The sequence below is a fragment of the Cervus canadensis genome, chromosome 22, assembly GCF_019320065.1.
Source record: "Cervus canadensis isolate Bull #8, Minnesota chromosome 22, ASM1932006v1, whole genome shotgun sequence".
NCBI classification, from domain to species: domain Eukaryota; kingdom Metazoa; phylum Chordata; class Mammalia; order Artiodactyla; family Cervidae; genus Cervus; species Cervus canadensis.
The window spans coordinates 59,425,180-59,446,977 of record NC_057407.1 but is presented as its reverse complement, the minus strand read 5'-3'; the positions used below and the strand labels follow the sequence as shown (position 1 = coordinate 59,446,977).

At 37.1% G+C, this 21,798-nt stretch overlaps 1 protein-coding gene and 1 pseudogene across 1 annotated transcript; both read left to right on the top strand.

Moving 5' to 3' along the window:
• Positions 1–4,284: 4,284 nt before the first annotated feature.
• On the top strand, positions 4,285–5,213 carry LOC122425180 (olfactory receptor 4C11-like). Its single transcript, XM_043443619.1, is given in 2 exon segments — positions 4,285–4,885; positions 4,888–5,213. Coding segments are annotated over 2 exon segments (927 nt in total).
• A 13,694-nt stretch (positions 5,214–18,907) lies between these two features.
• Positions 18,908–19,820, top strand: LOC122424417 (annotated as a pseudogene).
• Positions 19,821–21,798: the final 1,978 nt, after the last annotated feature.

Here is a 21,798-nt window from a genome sequence, read left to right as displayed (position 1 = left end):
GTGCAGATGTGTGTGCTTTAGGATGTCCTTACTTTCTGTTGCTGCTCTGGTTCATGTTTACATTCCTTGCTGCAGACCTAGAATCTGCCAGTTTTTTTTTAAGAAGTCCTGATTCATTACTTGAAGAATGTTATCAGTAAACAAGACCTGTGTTCTGGATGACCATCTTTGTTTTAATTCTAGTCCAAAGATGACACTTAGGGCCCATGTAAACATCTTTATTTGAAGGTATAAGCCATATTTTTTCCATAGGTAATAAGACAAATTGAAAATTAAGTTGTTTATCACATGTGGTTCATTTCTCTTAATTGGAAGGGAAGGGGCACTTTAGGGAATCACCTTCTGCAGAATTCTATATTTTGTATCATTCATATTTATGTACTCCTCCAAGAAGGCAAAAGAGAAGTACTTCCCTGGTCAAAGTCTTGTGTGAGAGTGGCTTTCAGAAAGTGTGGGATGAATCTGGAACCCACTTAGTCTGTCTTTTGGCATGCTGGCGAGGACCTAAGTCTCCTTGTGAGATCAAAGAATTCCTGTTCCAGATGAACAGGTTTTTAAGATCATTTAAAATGATTTTTCATTTGAGTCAAGGGTGTCCAAATTACCTTGGGATGAAAAAACAACAAGTGAACATCCTAACTTCTGCATAAATTCCTACAAACATGGTAAGATCTTAAAAACCTCAATGGCATCTGAATATAGTATAGTGTGAAACCCTACTAGACTGTATATATAGGTTATTTTCTTAAAGCTTCCGTTCACTTAACAGATACTGGTTAAGACCCTGCTCTTTTCTAGGCACTCAAATTCAGTTGTTTATGAACAAAAATTCCTGTCCTTACTTAACACTTAACTTCCTAGCATACAGTGCTGTCACCTTATTTTGTTTACTTTAAAATGTATTTTTTGATGTGGACCATTTTTTAAATGTTTATTGAATTTGTTCCAATATTTCTTCTTTTTTTATATTTTGGTCATGAGACATACAGGTTCTTAGCTACCTGACCAGGGATAAAACCCCCACTCCTTGCATTAGAAGTCAAAGTCTTAACCACTGGACCACCAGGGAAGTCCCTGTTATGCTCCTAATAATGAGTTAACCAACAATTGGTATAAATAAAACTGCCACCTCTTATTTATTCAGTTCCCTTCACATATATTTTAAGACCATTCTCATCTTTTGCTCTCAGAGAAAAGGTTGTAATGATGGTCTTTGATCCTGTGAGTAAAAGTATCTGTAGGCAATGGAATCACTAGACCCATATGCTGAGTGCAGTTATAATATTATAGATGTTGAAAATTATCCCCTAACTAGTACAGCCACTATGGAGAACAGTGTGGAGATTCCTTAAAAAACTGGAAATAGAACTGCCGTATGACCCAGCAATCCCACTCCTGGGCATACACACTGAGGAAACCAGAATTGAAAGAGACACGTGCACCCCAATGTTCATCGCAGCACTGTTTATAATAGCCAGGACATGGAAGCAACCTAGATGTCCATTGGCATATGAATGGATAAGGAAGCTGTGGTACATATACACCATGGAATATTACTCAGCCGTTAAAAAGAATTCATTTGAATCAGTTCTAATGAGATGGATGAAACTGGAGCCCATTATACAGAGTGAAGTAAGCCAGAATGAAAAACACCAATACAGTATACTAATGCATATATATGGAATTTAGAAAGATGGTAACGATAACCCTGTATGCGAGCCAACAAAAGAGACACAGTTGTATTGAACAGTCTTTTGGACTCTGTGGGAGAGGGCGAGGGCAGGATGATATGGGAGAATGGCATTGAAACATGTAAATTATCACATGTGAAACGAATCGCCAGTCCAGGTTCGATGCATGAGACAGGGTGCTCGGGGCTGGTGCGCTGGGATGACCCAGAGGGATGGAATGGGGAGAGAGGTGGGAGGGGGGTTCAGGATGGGGAACACATGTACACCCGTGGAGGATTCAAGTCAATGTATGGCAAAACCAATACAATATTGTAAAGTAAAATAATAAATAAATTAATTAAAAAAAGAAAATTATCTCCTAAGAGACTGAGCCCTCTTAGCCTCCTACCAAAAATGTGTAAATTGACTACAACCCACAACTTGTCAGCACTACACATCAACAGACTGCATCACAAAGATTGCTTTATTCAAAAATGGGTTAAAATGTTATTCAATTTGAATGTATTTAACTGTGAATGAAATTAAGCATAATTATCTATATTTAGTTGTATTTCACAAGAAGAGCCTTTGTTAAAATGGATTCTTTTGCCCATTAATTATTTTACTGTGCTTTTCTAAGATGAATAAATGAAATCTATTTATACTTAAAATTATGCTTTCGTCTGGCATGTAAGTTGTAAATATACTTTACCAGTTGGACATATATAATTTGTTACTGACTGTTTGTTTGGAGACTATAAAGACACATAAGACAAATTTTTCAGTGATTCACATATAGCCAGATATGAAAAAATGTTCTCTTTATTTTTGCCTTCCTTTACTTGAGGTAACAATATAAGCCATTGAAAATATATATTACAAGAATTCTACTGAAAAAATTACAGGTATTGCTTGTAGCTTTCTGGGTCCACTTTATAAATTCCTAGTACTTAACCATAAGCCTGAAATATTTTTAAAAAGTTCTGAATATGGCATATGTTCATTTTTGAAATTTTTCCTTCATTTAAGAGATGGTGAATCTCTGAGTTCAAATTTAACTTTGAACAACATAGTATAATTTAAAGACTAAAATTAAAATAAATAAATAAATAAGAGCTGAATTTAAGATTGTCAACATCTGGGGACTTTCCTGGTGGTCCAGTGGTTAAGATTTTGCCTTCCAATGTAGGGGATGTGGGTTCAATTCCTGGTCAGGAGCTAAGATTGCACAAGCCTTGCAGCCAGGAAAAACAAAACAAAAAACAGAAGCAGTATTGTGATAAATTCAATGAAGACTTTAAAATACTAAAGAAACCACATTAAAATTGACAAATATTAAAATTGTAAACAACTAGACAGGTTTAAGAAGTAAAGTAAAAATTAAACTTAGTCAGGGCAACAGATTCAAATAAATGTAATGATAGGCTGGATCAACTGGCTGTGAGCTCACTGCTGAAATTGTATGCTTTCTATTTCTCCCCACTCAGTCTGTCACGTGTGTCTGTGTGAATGCAGTGTGTGCGTGTGCATGTATTTGTGTGTGTGCTCTCCTGTAGTTCAGGCACTGAGTTATATCTGCCTCTTTACGACTGCAGATACTGCAGCACACCAGGCTTCCCTGTCCTTCTCCATCTCCCAGAGTTTACTAAAACTCGTGTTCTTTGAGTCCATGATGCCATCCAAGCATCTCATTCTCTGTTATCTTCTTCTCTTCCTGCTTTCAACCTTTCCCATCATCAGGGTCTTTTCACTGAGTCAGTTCTTCTCATCAGGTGGCCAAAGTATTGGTGCTTCAACTTCAGCATCAGTCCTCCCAATGAATATTCAGGACTGATTTCCTTTAGGAATGACTAGTTTGATCTCTTTCCTGTCCAAGAGATTCTCAAGAATCTTCAGGTTTTTTTATGAAAGACATTCTGAAATGTTTAGACAATCATTACTCAAAGCAATATTGACTAGAAGAGTATTTTATCACTGGATATTTTGTTGAAGATGTGACAGCATATTGAGTAAATTAGGTAAACTGTTTCTCTACTTCTGCAATGGGGAACATTAATATCAATATGTCCTTGATAGAAATTGAAGATAACCTTCAGCTGAAAAAGTTATTCACTCTTGTGAAATAACTCAAATTAATATTCATGGCATCTGAAGAATTATTTACTTACTATTTTCAATTTCTTACATTATTATTTTCAGATGCATTTAAGAAACAGGCTGAATGAGTATTATGAATTCCATTTAATTCAGATAAAGCATTGTATTGCAGTAAATGATTATGCATTGGAAGGTGGCAGTCCATGATCATGTGTACCTATTAGGGCTCTATCATGCTAGTGGTAAAAAAACCCACCTGCCAAAGCAGGAGACAGACACTGGTTCAGTCCCTGGGTCAGGAATATCCCCTGGAGAAGGAAATAGCAATCCATTCTAGTATTCTTGCCTGGAGAATTCCGTGGATAGAGGGCCCTGGCAACTACAGACCATGGGATCACAAAGAGTGGGACATGACTAAAGTGACTTATCACACATATAGCATTCATGTCATTTTCTTTCTGTTTTTCTCCTTTGCAGATACTTTCTTATCTGAGTGTTGCCCTCACTACATGAAACAATGCAGCAAAATAACAGTGTAATGGAGTTCATACTGTTAGGATTGACTCAAGATCCTAAGAGACAGAAAATGGTATTTGTAATCTTCATTTTCTATGTAGGAACATTGATGGGTCATTTGCTTATTATTACGACCATAAAATTCAGCCGTACACTTGGGAGCCCCATGTACTTTTTCCTATTTTATTTGTCTTTGGTTGATACCTGCTTTTCAACTTCAGTAGCCCCGAGATTAATTGTGGATGCCCTGTTTGCAAAGAAAAGCATATTTTACAATGAGTGCCTGACTCAAGTCTTTGCACTGTATTTATATGGATGCATGGAGATCTTTGTCCTGGTCCTCATGGCCATGAATCAGTATGTGGCTATCTGTAAGCCCTTGAATTATGCAACCATCATGAGCCGGCATGTCTGCATCATCCTGATTGTTCTTGTATGGATAGGGTCTTTTACACATTCTGTGGCTCAGATTATTCTGGCCTTGAGATTGCCCTTCTGCGGATCCAATTTGATTGATCACTATTGCTGTGATATGCAGCCACTGTTGAAACTTGCCTGCATGGATATTTATGTGATGAACTTACTGATGGTGATTAATAGTGGGCACTTTGTGCAAGCAATTTTATTATTCTGATGATCTCTTACATTGTTATCTTGCATTCACTGTGGAACCACAGTGCAAAAGAGAGGAAAAAGCCCCTCTCCACCTGCACTTCCCATGTTATTGTAGTTGTCTTATCATTTGGTTCATGTATATTTATATATACTCAGCCCCCAACCACATTCCCCATGGACAAAATGTTGGAAGTATTTTACATGATTGGAACACCCTTCCTCAATCCACTCATCTACACATTGAGGAATGCAGAAGTGAAAAATGCCATGAGAAAGTTATGGCATGCCAGAATTACCTCAGAAAGCAAAAGATGAATTGTGGGCCTGGATTGATTGTTTAATTGAGTCATGGTTTTAGTGAATCTGTACAAATTAACATATATGGCAATGCTTGACTCTTGTGGGAATAGCATAAAAAAATCAAAGTATGCTTTGCTTTATTTTTTTTTTTTATTTCACAGGCAAGATGAATACCAAAGCTTCTCATTCTTACATGGACCAAACTTGCCAATTCTAATCATGATCCCCTGTCAGAGTTTATTTTTCAATCAGTTCAGTTCTGTTAAGTTGCTCAGTTGTGTCCGACTCTTTGCAACCCCATGGACTGCAGGACACAAGGCTTCCCTGTACATCACCAACAGAGCAAAAACAGCATTTAAAAAAAAATTCTCATGCATTTGTACTTTTTGGGACATTGCAAAGTTCAGTGTCTAAACTGGCAACTCAAAAGTTTAATGTGATGCATTAGGAGGCCCATATGTATAAAAGAGAATAGAAGTGTCATAATTTTGTTACAAGCTCATCTAGTCTAAATATCCCTCATGCCAGTAAACAAACAGTCACAGACACATACACTTACTATACAGGGGTTTGTGGTTATTTGTACTTCAGATCACTGAATGGATGAACAAATGTAGGAGATATAAGAGAAGAAAATATGCTCACATGCATATGAAAACATAAAGTTTAGATAATAGAACAAATGTTATACAGGGAAAGAAAACTTAGAAGTTTGTATGTGCTTCAGAAGTATTTGCAGCCAAATTAAATAGGGGAAATGGTGTGATTTTAAATGATTTTTGGAAGATGTTATTAATATAAACAGAGTGTATAATTGTGAATAGTCATCTGCCCTCAAAAGTGATTCACCTAAAGGAGAAACTCTCAATTCTAAGTATACTTTCATTTCTCTCAGGAAGAAGTAGAATTCCTGATATTTCCAGTCCCTTTTTTGCTATCTCAGTTATGTCTCAAATATATTATAAAGTGGAATATGTCTTTCAAAAGCACAAATAGCAAATTCAGAACAAATAGCAATTTTCTGAAGTTCCCAGAGTAAACCCATCCTGGAGATTGTTTGCTGAGAAATATAAGAAATATAAGAAGGAAGGTTTCAAAACAGTTTCAGATGTCTTCCTTATCTCTAATACATAATAAATGCCTCTAATCCACTTTATTTAAACATCCACAATGTGAACTAAAACACAGGAAACATTAGGAACTGATGAAGTGATCATGAACTGGTTTTATTCTAGCTTTGAAATGGGGAGTAGAATATAATGATTAAGAGCATTAGCTTTGGGTTCAGCCTTTATGAATCCAAATCCTTGTTCTATCACCTCATAGACCTGTAACTTCAGGAAAGATAGATGGACTTCTAGGCCTCAATGTTTGTCTATAAAATGGAAATTAAAATAATCTCTATGTTATTGGCTTGTCATAAGGGTTCAAGATTGCATTCATAATGAAATATAGTATGTGCTATTGTTACATAAATGAATATTAAATATACTTACTAAAATTTCTATTTTTAATTAATGGCCACCACATATGTTTGCCAGCAATATTTTATTTTATTTAGAGAATACAAGTTACAGTTATAATGGAAGGAAAATCAAACTGAAGATATCCATAAGCATTGGCTTTATGTGTGTGTGTTGTTTTGACATTTTAAAATATATTGGTACATTGTCAATTTACAATGTTCTGTTGGTTTCAGGTATATGGAAAAGTGAATCTGTTATGCATATACACATATCCACTCTTTTTGTTTAGATTATTTTCCTATATAGGCCATAACAGAGTATTGAGTAGTTCCCTGTGTATACAACAGGTCCTTTATAGCTACCTGGTTTATATATGGTAGTGTGAACATGTCAATCCCAAGCTCCCAAATTATCCCTGCCCCTCCTTATTCCCTTGTAAGCATAAATTTATTTTCTACATCCATGACTCTACTTCTGGTTTATAAATAAGTTCATTTATACCCTCTTTTTAAAAATCCCACATATAAGTGATATCATATGATATTTGTCTTTGTTTGACTTACTTTACTCAGCATGACAATCTCTAGGTCCATCCATGTTGACTCAAATAGCATTATTTTGTTCTTTTTATGACTGAGTAGGGCTTTCCTGGTGGCTCAGACAGTAAAGAATCTGTCTGCAATGTGGGAGACCTGGATTCGATCCCTGGGTTGGGAAGATCCCCTGGAGGAAGGCATGACAACCCAGTCCAGTATTCTTGCCTGGAGAATCCCCTGGACAGTGGAGCCTGGTGGGCTACAGTCAATGGGGTTAAAAAGAGTCGGACAGGACTGAGCAACTAAGCACAGCACAGCATGGTTGAGTGCCATTCCGTTGCATATTTGTAACCACAACTTTTTTATCCATTTCTCTATCGATGGGCATTTAGATTGCTTCCATGTCCTGACTATTATAAATAGTGCTGTAATGAGCATTGTGGTGCATGTACGTTTTCAAATTGTTTTTTTCCTAGAGGTATGCACAAGTGTGGGATTGATGGGTCATGTGGTAGTTCTATTTTTAGCTTACATCATGATAAATGCTGAGCTGGAGGAAGCACAAGCTGGAATCAAGATTGCCAGGAGAAATATCAATAACCTCAGATACGCAGATGACACCACCCTTATGGCAGAAAGTGAAGAAGAACTAAAGAGCCTCTTGATGAAAGTGAAAGAGGAGAGTGAAAAAGTTGGCTTAAACCTCAACATTCTGAAAACTAAGATCATGGCATCCGGTCCCATCACTTCATGGCAAATTGATGGGGACACTGTGGAAACAGTGGATGACTTTATTTTTGGGGCTTCAAAATCACTGCATATGGTGATTGCAGCCATGACATTAAAAGACACTTACTCCTTGGAAGGAAAGTTATGACCAACCTAGACAGCATATTAAAAAGCAGAGTCATTACTTTGTCAACAATGGTCCATCTAGTCAAGACAATGGTTTTTCCAGCAGTCATGTATGCATGTGAGAGTTGGGCTATAAAGAAAGCTGAGTACCAAAGAATTGATGCTTTCAAACTGTGGTTTTGGAGAAGACTCTTGAGAGTCCCTTGGACTGCAAGGAGATCCAACCAGTCCATCCTAAAGGAGATCAGTCCTGGATATTCCTTGGATGGACTGATGTTGAAGCTGAAATTTCCATACTGTGGCCACCTGATGTGAAAAACTGACTCATTTGAAAAGACCCTGTTTCTGGGTAAGATTGAGGGCAGGAGGAGAAGGGGACGACAGAGGATGAGATGGTTGGATGACATCACTGACTCGATGGACATGGGTTTGGGTGGACTCTGGGAGTTTGTGATTGACAGGGAGGCCTGGCGTGCTGCGGTTCATGGGGTCACAAACAGTCGGACATGACTGAGCGACTGAACCGAACTGAAGGAAACTTCATACACTTCTCCATAGCTGCTGCAAAATATACCTTCCTGTCAACAGTGTTGGAAGGATCCATTTTCTTCATATCCTCTTCAGCGTTTAAACAGAGATCAATGAAAGAAGAATAGAAAGCACAGAGACAAACCCATGCACCTGTGGTCCCCTAACTTATGACGAAGTAAGCTAGAATATATAATGGAGAAAAAACAGTCTCTTCAACAGGTGGTGCTGGGAGAACTGGACAGTTGTATACAAAACAATGAAATTAGAACACTTCCTAACACCATACACAAAAATAAACTCAAAATGGATTAAAAACTTGAATGTAAGGCCAGACACTATAAAACTCTTAGAGGAAAACATAACCAGAAAACTCTTTGACATAAATCACAGCAAGTTCTTTTTGGATCCACCTCCTAGAGGAATGAAAATACAAACAAAAATAAATGAATGAAACCTCATTAAATTTTAAAGGTTTTGCACTACAATGGAACCCATAAAATAAAAAGACACCCTTAGAATGAGAGAAAATAATTGCAAGTTTATATATATATATATATATATATATATATATATATATATATTTGGGGTATATATATTATATTTTTCACATAATTGTTAGAATTATAGTTAATGAACATATATGTACATTATATAACTAATTAAATGTATGAATATTATTTATACGTGTGCACATGTAAAAATATATATACATATACAACATATATATGTGTGTATATATGTATATGGACAGGGAAATGGATAGATAGTCCATCAAGTCCCTATATCAATAAATATTGATTAGTATAATTATGCTGCCTTTCAATCATCATTGCCTTGGCCATCTCTCACAGCACTTAAGTGCATGATCTAAGATATCAGTTAGATTCCGGTTACATGTTCTTCAATATTTCTGTTTTGGAATGCACTCCTGTCATTTGTTTCAGTTCAGTTCAGTTCAGTCGCTCAGTCGCACCCAACTCTGCGACCCCATGAAGCACAGCATGCCAGGCCTCCCTGTCCATCACCAACTCCCGCAGTTTACTCAAACTCATGTCCATTGAGTCGGTGATGCCATCCAGCCATCTCATTCTCTGTCGTCCCCTTCTCTTCCTGCCCTCAATCTTTCCCAGCATCAGGGTCTTTTCGAACGAGTCAGCTCTTCACATCAGGTGGCCAAAGTACTGGAGTTTCAGCTTCAGCATCAGTCCTTCTAATGAACACCCAGGACTGATCTCCTTTAGGATGGACTGGTTGGATCTCCTTGCAGTCCAAGGGACTTTCAAGAGTCTTCTCCAACACCAGAGTTCAAAAGCATCGATTCTTCAGTGCTCAACTTTCCTCACAGTCCAACACTCACATCCATACATGACCAGTGGAAAAACCATAGCCTTGACCAGATGAACCTTTGTTGGCAAAGTAATGTCTCTGCTTTTCAATATGCTATCTAGGTTGGTCATAACTTTCCTTCCAAGAAGTAAGCGTCTGTTAATTTCATGGCTGCAATCACCATCTGCAGTGATTTTGGAGCCCCCTAAAATTAAATTTGACACTGTTTTCACTGTCTCCCCATCTATTTCACATGAAATGATGGGACCAGATGCCATGATCTTAGTTTTCTGAATGTTGAGCTTTTAGCCAACCTTTCCCTCTCCTCTTTCACTTTCATCAAGAGGCTCTTTAGTTCCTCTTCACTTTCTGCCATAAAGGTGGTATCATCTGCATATCTGAGGTTATTGATATTTCTCCTGGCAATCTTGATTCCAGCTTGTGCTTCTTCCACCCAACATTTCTCACGATGTAGTCTGCATATTAGTTAAATAAGCAGGGTGACAATATACAGCCTTGACATACTCCTTTTCCTATTTGGAGCCAGTCTGTTGTTCCATGTCCAGTTCTAACTGTTTCTTCCTGACCTGCATACAGGTTTCTCGAGAGGCAGGTCAGGTGGTCTGTTATTCCCATCTCTTTCAGAATTTTCCAGTTTATTGTGATCCACACAGTCAAAGGCTTTGGCATAGTCAATAAAGCAGAAATAAATGTTTTTTTTTTTTTTTCTGGAACTCTCTTGCTTTTTCGCTGATCCAGCTGATGTTGGTAATTCAATCTCTGGTTCCTCTGCCTTTTCTAAAACCAGCTTGAACATCTGGAAGTTCACGGTTCACGAATTGCTGAAGCCTGGCTTGGAGAATTTTGAGCATTCCTTTATTAGCATGTGAGATGCGTGCAATTGTGCAGTAGCTTGAGCATTCTTTGGGATTGCCTTTCTTTGGGATAGGAATGAAAACTGACCTTTTCCAGTCCTGTGACCACTGCTGAGTTTTCCAAATGTGCTGGCATATTGAGTGCAGCAGTTTCACAGCATCATCTTTCAGGATTTGAAATAGATCAACTGGAATTCCATCACATCCACTAGCGTTGTTCATAGTGATGCTTTCTAAGGCCCACCTGACTTCACATTCCAGGATGTCTGGCTCTATGTGAGTGATCACACCATTGTGATTATCTGGGTCATGAAGATCTTTTTTGTGCAGTTCTTCTGTGTATTCTTACCTCCTCTTCTTAATATTTTCTGCTTCTGTTAGGTCCATACCATTTCTGTCCTTTATTGAACCCATCTTTGCGTGAAATATTCCCTTGGTATCTCTAATTTTCTTGAAGAGATCTCTAGTCTTTCCCATTCTGTTGTTTTCCTCTATTTCTTTACATTGATCACTGAGAAAGGCTTTCTTATCTCTCCTGGCTATTCTTTGGAACTCTGCATTCAAATGGCAACATCTTTCCTTTTCTCCTTTGCTTTTTGCTTCTCTTCTTTTCACAGCTATTTGTAAAGCCTTCTCAGACAACTGTTTTGCCTTTTGGCATTTCTTTTGCATGGGGATGGTCTTGATCCCTGTCTCCTGACAATGTCACGAACCTCCGTCCATAGTTCATCAGGCTCTCTGTCTATAAGATCTAGTCCCTTAAATTCATTTGTTTACCCATCTGTAAAATAAAGATAATATAAGTGCTTGCCTTTTCATATTGCTGTAAAGATTACTGTGTTTATTTTTTTTGCTTATCTTTTGTGCATTTATTTTTGATTAATTAATCTTTGCTACTTTGCAACTTTATTGCTGTGTGTCGACTTTCTCTGGTTGTGGTAGCCCGGGACTACTCTTTGTGGTAGTGTGTGGGCTTCTCACTGTGATGGTTTCACTTGTTGAGGAGCACAGGCTCTAGGCACTTAGGCTTCAGTAGTTGTGGTGTGTAGGCTCCATAGTGTGGCAAGCAGCCTTAGTTGCTCTGCAGCATGTGGAATCCTGCTGGACTGGGGTCAGATATTGTCCCCTGCATTAGCAGTCACATTCTTAACCACTGGACTACCAGGGAAGCTTCATCACTATATTTTTAAAGAACAGACTTTTGGACTCTGTGGGAGAAGGCGAGGGTGGGATGTTTCGAGAGAACAGCATCGAAACATGCATATTATCTATGGTGAAACAGATCACCAGCCCAGCTTGGGTGCATGAGACAAGTGCTCGGGCCTGGTGCACTGGGAAGACCCAGAGGAATCGGGTAGAGAGGGAGGTGGGAGGGGGGATCGGGATGGGGAATACATGTAAAATCCATGGCTGATTCATGTCAATGGATGACAAAAATCACTACAATATTGTAAAGTAATTAGCCTCCAGCTAATAAAAATAAATGAAAAAAAATAAAAATAAATTTCTTTAATGCATTTTACTGAGATGAAATCTTATGACTACATATACAGTAATCAAGCTTATAAAACTAGGCCCCAATTTGGTTTTAATAAAGCATCAAATATTTAAGAGTAGTCCTAGACTGTTTTTGATTTATGACATTAGGGCCACAGAAGGGTAATCTCATGATAAAGAGGAGCTCTACGGTTGAATGAATAAAGCCTTCCACCCATGTCGCTTCCACTAGCAGTCCACACAGTTGACGATTCATGATGGTCGTAAGGTGCAAGAGCTTGCAGATGGCGATAGAGAGGTCACAGGCCATCACGGTGAGCAAGGGCTTGCAGATGGCCACACAGAGGTCACAGGCCATCACGGTGAGCAAGGGCTTGCAGATGGCCACATGGAGGTCACAGGCCATCACAGTGAGCAAGGGCTTGCAGATGGCCACATAGAGGTCACAGGCCATCACGGTGAGCAGGACGATGACATCAGCGCCTACAAGTACATGTTCCCCAAAGATCTGCATCATGTATTCATTGAAAGGGCTGATTTTGTTTTCTTAGAGTGAATATATGATCAGTTTGGGAATAGTGACATAAGAGTATCAGACATCAACAAAAGAGAGCTGGGCCAGGAACTAGTACATAGGTTAACCAATAAAGAGCTGGTGGTGATGGTGACCATAGTGAGCACATTTCCTAACATAGAGACAATGTAGATGACCAAAAATGCAACAAATATGATTTTCTGTATCTTTCAATTTTGTGAGAGTCCCAGTAGTCATGTTGTTTCTATTATACCTGTATCTCAGGTCATGATTAGTTATACCAATGTATGGCCCTGGCTTCTACTTGGATGGATAGGAAGAAGTACTTTAGGATTCTTTTGTGCTCAAGGCCATTTGTGCACTAACTTAGTTATGACCCCAGGAATCTTGCCATTATATGAGCCTGATGGACAAAGAGGTCAGTATTTCACTGGTATTTAACAGCTATTTTTATGCCTTCATGAGAATGGAAAGATGTAATTGCCTATATGGAAACTTTTTCAGAATTCACATATAAGGCCTAGAATGACAGTAATCAAGCCACAAACTTACTGAATTCTAGAATCTCTGTGAGAAAGAAATGGCAACAAACTGCAGTACTCTTGCCTGGGAAATCCCATGGACAGAGGGGTCTGGTGGGCTACAGTCCACAGGGTCACAAAGACTCTGACTTGACTGAGTGAGCAAACCAACAGGAACACGATAAGAAAACTAAATTACAGAAATCATATGGCCACATCCAGGGGGAACTTGTGAAATAATTCAAACACAATGCTGTATTTTATACCAGATGAATCCTACAATACAAAGCATTTACTAACCTACACAGAAAATCAGATTTCTGAGTTAAGTGATCCATTTCCTAGTCTTGTTGATCTTTTAGAGATTTGGTTTGGTCTGAAAGCTCATGGTAGAAAATCATTTTCAAAAAAAAGATTTATTCTACCTAAATTCAAGACATAGTATAAAATTACCACAAAACAAGTTATGTGCTATTTAAACATATTAGAATGTTCATAAAATCTAAATGTATGAATTTCCCAACAAAGATATCAAAGAAATTCAGTGTGGAAATAATGGATCTTTCAACAAATGCTGGATCAATATGATACCCACTTGCAAAAAAGTGAACCTCAGCAATACTTCACTCTATACACTAATATTAATGCAAAATAAGTCAGTGAACTAGATGTAAAATCTAAAACCATAAAAAGTCTAGAAGAAGTTTTTTTTGTTTTTTTTTTTTTATAAGTATTTTTATCATGAGATTGTTGTTCAGTTGGTAAGACTTGCTGGACTCTTTGCGACTCCATGGCCTGCAGTGTGCTAGGCTCCCATGTCCTTAGTGGGACAAACTCCAGAGGTTTGCTCAATTTTACCTCTGTTGAGTCAGTGATGCTACCTAGCTATCTCATTCTCTGCTGTCCCCTTCTCTTTTTGCCTTCAGTCTTTCCCAGGAGCAAGGTTTTTTCCAATAAGTTGTATTCTCGCATCAGGTGGCCAAAGCATTAGAGCTTCCCCATCAGTCCTTCCAATGAATATTCAGGGTTGATTTCTTTTAGGATTGACTGCTTTGATCTCCTTGCTGTTCAAGGGAATTTAAAGAGTCTTCTCCAGCACCACAATTTGAAGGCAATGACTCTTTGGCCTTCAGCCTAAATAATGATCCAATTATCACATCTGAACATGAGTACTTTAAAACCAAAGCTTTGACTCTATGGACTTTTGTTGGCAAAGTGATGCCTCTGCTTTTTACATTGACTAGATTTGTCATAGCTTTCTTTCCAAGGAGCAAGTGTCTTTTATTTTCATGGCTATAGTCACCAACCACAATGACTTTGGAACCCAATAAAATAAAATCTGTCACTGTTTTCATTTTTACCCATCTATTTGCCATGAAATGATGGGACCAGATGTCATAATCATAGTTTTTTGAATGGCGAGTTTTAAGCCAGCTTTTTCACTCTCCTTTTTCACCTTCAACAGTCACTGTAGCTCCTCTTCACTTTCTGCCATTAGAGTTGTATCATCTGCATATCTGAGCTTGTTGATTTTTTTTCTCCCAGCAATCTTGATTCCAGTCTGTGATTTGTCAGCCCAGATTTCTCATGATGTACTTGCATTTAAGTTGTACCAGCAGGCTGGCAATATACAGACTTGATATACTCCTTTGCTAATTTTAAACCAGTCCGTTCTTCCATGTCCAATTCTAACTGTTGCTACTTGACCTGCATACAGATTTATCAGAAGACACATTAGGTAGTCTGGAGGAGGGAAAGTCTAATTACTCCAGTATTTTTGCTGTGAGAACCCCATGAACAGTAGGAAAAGGCAAAGAGATCTAGAGGTTGATCAATATTTATTAGATATGACGTGAGAAGCATGAACCATAAAACTACCAAAAAAAAAAAAAGACTTTAAAAAATTAAAGAAAATTCATAGACTAGGAGAAAAATGTGTTTGTGTATAACAGATCAATCTTGCATAACATTTTTATACAAATACCTCATACTTTGTATATGTATAATAAATATGACAAAACACATATATCTGGAATACATAAAAATCATTAACAACTAAGTTAAAAATACTGACTCAGTGGACATGAATCTGAACTATGGGAGACAGTGAAGGACAGGGAAACTGGTGTGTTATAGCCCAGTAGTTGCAAAGAGTCAAACATGATTTGGGGACTGGGCAAAAAGATACACAAAACTCATATTTTTAAATTATACAAATAACCTGAAAAGAAATTTCCCAATGAAAGCACATACCCATAAAAATAGTTTCTAAAAATGCTCAAAATTGTTAGTCATCAAGAAATGCAAACAAAAATTTCAGTAACTTATCGCTTCACAACTCTTAGCATAACTAAATAGAAAAATAATACATAGTGATCCCTTCTTGTTCTTTAGATATCTCTCCAGATGTTTAATGTGTTTCATGCTGACCATCATACATGTCCCAGATATTAATCATCTGGATCCTATTAGAGTTTCTGTTTACTTCCATTACTCTCTGATGAACAGGGAATAAAAGGTTTTGATTTCAGGCACTTTGAAATGGTTTCCACTAATTCTATGCCCTCACTGCTCTAACTTACAAGCAATCAGTCCTAGATTTCCAGAAAAGTTTAATATTGATAAGAAAATAGAAGTTTTCTCTTTGAGATGAGCCCACAGTTTAACTATACATCACAGGTACCCATGCTAGAAATAAGCCACCCTTTCTATCACATGCCATTAAATTTTCTTTGAAACCCAGATTCATATACAGATTGTGGACTCACATGATTTGGTTGCAGGTGCAGGGAAAATGATTTTCCACTCCAGAATGGATGTTTCTCAAGGATGTCTCTCCAGAATGCCTGTTTCTAAGACAAAATCATTCCATCAAAAGAAGTAATTAATTCCTGGGAAAGAAAGTGTCCTTACAAGACATGCAATACAAGGTCCTTGAATGTTTGGGAAAACCTCTTTAATATCCATGCATTTTATGGACATTTTCATGAATTTTTATTGTTGTTGTTGTTTTCCTCTCTAGAGCAAAGTTCGTCAAGGGTAGATTAAACCATTTGAAAGTGTATTCACCACACATTCAGCCTTCTGCCTATGGAACCAGAACCATGTATAGAAGATCATTTCTACATCGTGTTATGAGTGAATGGATTCTAAATCCAAGTCCAGGGTTTTCTGTAGAAAGTTTTAGAGGTTTATGCTAGGAGAAAATAGACTCATGAAAAGACTTACTTCTCTACAGCTGATTTGATACAAATTATCTGAACATTCTCTTTTAAGTGTGCCGTATTTTTCATATCAAAAGTCACCCATCCCAAGAAGGGGTCAATCGGAAGACGGGATTATTTCCGAACACCCTGAAATATCACTAAGATGATCTAAGACCAGAAGGTAACCCTTTCAATAGTGCCAATGCTCGTTAAAGATGGTTATACTGCTGTTCTTAATTGTTGTTACTTTCCATATAAAGTAAACTTGATGTTCCAACATTTTAAAATAGAGTAATAGAGCATCTCATCTTCAGGTTTTGTTCACAATATGGTTGGTAAATGTCATTAACCTAACTTGACAGATGGAAAATTTTGAGGCTCATGGAGATAAAAAAATTTAGAGGATACAACTCTCTAATACCAGATACAGTCCTTTTGCAATGAGATACTTAAGATTGATCATGTGAATGAAAAGAAAATTTAAATACTCTTTACACAGAAAAAAATAATGTGAATATTAAATGATATAAATCTTCTTCTGTTTAGACCAACAGGAATATGAAGAACTCTTCTTGGGATCAACCATGGTGTATAATATGGGTCTCTGTGGCTTCTTTAAAAGTAAAATTGGAGATGACCATTCTTCACTTTATTGCATGGCTAAATGTCTCTTTGTATTATTGCTCAAAATGTCTATTATTCCTACAACAAGGTGCACAGACAGTCCAAAAATAAGTGATGGCCCTTTGTGTGTCCTCCATGGTATGGTGAATATGTTCATATATGTTTCTTCTCCAATTTTCATAACTGCTTCTAAGTAGTTACAAAAGACATCAATCTTCTCACTTGATTGTAGAGGAAACAAGATGTAAGGTGCCAGAAATATACTCCAGATCAAGAAGTTGCAAGTGGAGAAGCACCTGATGGTATGGCCTTTCTGATTCTCAAAACAACATGCTTCACTGCTGCACCAACATTTTTGTTGTGCAGGAGAGTCTGCAGGACTATTCATTGCAGGGGAATTGAAGAAGGAGAAATTAAGGTGAGGAAAATAAGAGGAAATGAAACAGCAGTGAAAGGAGTGCCACATAGTTATTGATATTAAAGAGTTCAATATATTATTCTGTGTAAGTGTGGTGTGTGTGATTATATGTGTATTTCTGTGTTGATGAATTTGCCTCATAGGTATGTTTCTAAGTTATATTGAAGTAACTATGGTAATTATGATCTTATCAAAAGGAGTTTACTAGTTAAACATTGTTTATTGTAGTATAATAATCTAGACAATGGGTTAAGAATACAGAGAAAAAATCTAATAATATTCAGATATTAAATATCTGTCTAACCTTGCATGAGATCCTTAGCTTTTCTAGGTTTCTATTCCTTAATGTGTAAAGTAAGTATAAAATGACAGTAGTGATCAGATCACAAATTTGCAATGAGAATTGCAACCAATTTCTGCAAAGAAAAATTAGAGCACTGAGAACACTAAGGAAGTGTTCAGGAAGTTTTAGCCAATATTAGTATTACTTTTATTTACATCTAACGTAATTTCCTGAGATTGTTTTTCATCTGCAAGAGGAATGAAATAATAATACACACACATGTTGCTACCATACCATGCATATAACAATCAATCATTAAAAGTATATGCATTAGTTATTATAAAGTCATTGGATTTAGGTGATATGCGTTATCACATATATTGTGGTAGCTCTGGTATTCTGCCATTACTTTCTATTCAATATATATTAAAGTTTAGGTCAACAATTATAAAAATCTGGTATCATGGTTTCTTTTCTCTGGCTTCTATCTCCATACAGAACCTCAACCAGCTTCATCAAGATCACACAAAGATCTTTACTAGAGTTAAAGCCAATATTCTCACTTTTTCAAACCTCTCTTTATCTTTACACTCATATTCTAAATTATATTTACTGGTTGGCCATTTCCTAAAAATAAAAGAGAAATTGCCTAGCTTTGAATGTGTATCCTCTGCATGCATTTTCTACCTCTCTTCAGGTTTAGCTGCCACTGTATGTGAGATTTACCGCTTCACCTTAGGCTGTGAGTCATCTCACATGCACAGATCATCTCTCCCTTCTATCTGCATATTTTTCATGTCTGTACTTTAAAAAAATCACGTTCCTGAGCAGAGAATTTGAATAATCACTGTCTTTTCTTGAATGATTACCGTCTTTTTTTCTATCTCATACAAATCATAAGAATCAAAACCCATAGAATTTAGGCATTCATTATTACATTGGCAAGATTAATTAATTCAAGGTTGAACCAATAAATTGTGACTCTTTTTCAGGTAACATAGTTAATCATAACCTGAGATACAGGGATAACTGAAACAATGTGACAGAGTTTGTTCTACTGGGACTCTCACAGAATCCAAAGATGCAGAAAATCATGTTTGCTGTGTTTTTGGTCATCTACATCATGTCTATGGTAGGAAATGTGCTCACTATGGTCATCATCAAAGCCAGTCCACTGTTAAGTTCCCCCATGTACTATTTCCTGGCCCATCTCTCTTTTGTTGATGCCTGCCATTCCTATGCCACTGCCCCTAAACTGATCATAGATTCCCTCTATGAAGAGAAAACCAGCCCTTTCAACGAATGCATGATGCGGATTTTGGGGGAACATCTGTTTGCAGGTGTTGATGTCATCCTGCTCACTGTGAAGGCCTATGACCGTTACGTGGCCATCTGCACACCCTTGCACTATACAACCATCATGAATTGGTGAGTGTGTAGGCTGCTAGTGGGAGTGGCATGGATGGAGGCATTATTCATTCACTCATACAGCTCCTCTTCATCATCAGATTACGTTTCTGTGGCCCTAGCATCATAGATCACTTTATGTGTGACTTAATACTTTTGCTCGATCTGGCCTGTACTGACACTCACCTTCTAGGACTTTCTGTTCCTACCAACAGTGGTTTCCTCTGTCTGTTAAATTTGCTTCTCTTGATTGGCTCCTATGAGGTCATTCTGTGTACCCTGAGGACCCATAGCTGGGAGGCCAGATGCAAGGCTCTCTCTACCTGTGTCTCCACATCACAGCAGTCATCCTGTTCTTTGGGCCCTGCTTATTTGTGTACCTGAGACCAGCGGTTACTTTGCCTGCTGATAAATCAGTTGCTGTATTCTACAGTATGATAACTCCCATGTTAAATCTCTTAATCTATACCTTGAGAAATGACCAGATGAAAAATGTCATTAGGAAATTGTGTAGCTGAAAAGTGATTTCACATGATCAATAAGATGTCCATGAAGCCCAAAGTTCAGTCAACTGATGCAAACATATCATTGTTGGTGACCTCCAGCAAAAATACCTATGAAATATAGAAAAAAAAATAATAACCCTTATAATCATAGATTCTAAAAGAGGAAAAGAAGAGATGGATGCAACAAAAGAGACAAAAACCTAGCCTAGGACTATTCTTTGAATATTTGAAAAGTTCTACCAAATTGGCACTGAGTTTTACCAGCTTCATCCATTGTATATGTATTCACAAGCTTTAATCCCAATAAAATTAATTAAAGAAATTTAAAAATATAATGAGGAGCATCCCTGGTGGTTCTGTGGCTAAGGATCCAATTGCCAATACAGGGGACATGGGTTCAGAAAGATCCCCCAGGCCAATGGACAAATAAGTCCATATGTCACCTCTACTGAGCCTGTGCTCCGAAGCCCACGGGCTGCAACTACTGAAGCCCAAACACCTGGAGCTCGCGCTCTGAAACAAGAGAGGCCACCTCAGTGAGAAGCCTGAGCACCACGAAGGAGAGTAGCCCCTACTCTCTCTAATCAGAGAAAGCTGACACGAGGCAGTGAAGACCCAGTGCAGCCAAATTAGTTAATTAATAAACATAAAAAAAAAAATAGTGACAGCAGCAATCCTTATAGCAGTACAAAGAGATAGGCACTGCTATTATCCCCATTTTCTAGGTGAGAAAACAAACAGACAGAAGTATGTTTTAAAATAGAAATATTGAAAAACAAGTAACCAGAATCTAACTGAAATCTCAGACCATGTTCTTGACTGCTATGATAATATGACTGGGCAATGATGACAGAAAATTACATAATTATATCAGCTACCATTTATTCATACAGAGACTTTGCTGGAAAATCTATCTTACTGTTCATATACATACATATATACATGCATACATGTTTGCAGTGGTGTGTTCAGTCATGTCCAAATCTCTGTGACCCCATGGACTGTATAGCCCACCAGATTCCTCTGTCCATGGGGTTCTCCAGGCAAGAATACTGGAGTGGGTTGCCATTAACTCCTCCAGGATACACACACACACACATATATATACACACACACATATATACATTCACATATATATTAATACTATTTATATCATTGTTACAGTTATATGTATTAGTAAATATACTATTTTATATACATATATCAGTTATATATCATCATATGCAAATAATTATAATAATTTTATTAATGACTCTGCTCTTTTTAATACACTAGAGTTGATGGTAATTGTGACATGTTGACTGTAACCCTGGGATATTTAGTTTTTAGGCAATAAAGGCAATATGCCATTTAACCTATAAGGCATAGGATATTACACCAATTCAAAATTTACTTTTAGCATCAGAATCATTGTGTATTGTTCATGTCACCACCTTAGGTTCACAAATCATCAGAAAGACTGATGATTCAAATAAAATAACATTATAATGTCAGAAAGTTCAATTTACTCAATAAATGGTCATACTCCATAAACTAATTACCTACTTGATAACAATCACTCTGTAGTAGCACAATGATGGCTCATGATAAATACTGAATGCATAAATGTATGTATAAATGAAAACAAAAATCCATTAAAACACACAAAAAAAGTAGCAATGTAGACTTGGAAATTTTTCCTACTTAACCTTTTTCAGAATCAGAGAATTCTGCTTCTGTTCTTGGAAATGACAATTTGTTTTATTCCTGCTTAAACTAGGACATAACTGAAGTGACGTAGCATGTAAGCTAGGAATTTTAAAAAAAAAGAAAATTAAGGTACCATTATATAAACAAAACCTCTACCTTGATATTCCATCTGCTCTTGGAAAGAGTACATCATCATAAAGATACTGTTGGTTTTTGTTATATTATTCTGTTAATAAGTTTGCTTTCTGGTAACATTTTCTTAGGAAGAGTGTTTTTAAAAGTAGCTCTGTATAAAAAGAAAGAAGGAAAATTCAGTGTAAATATA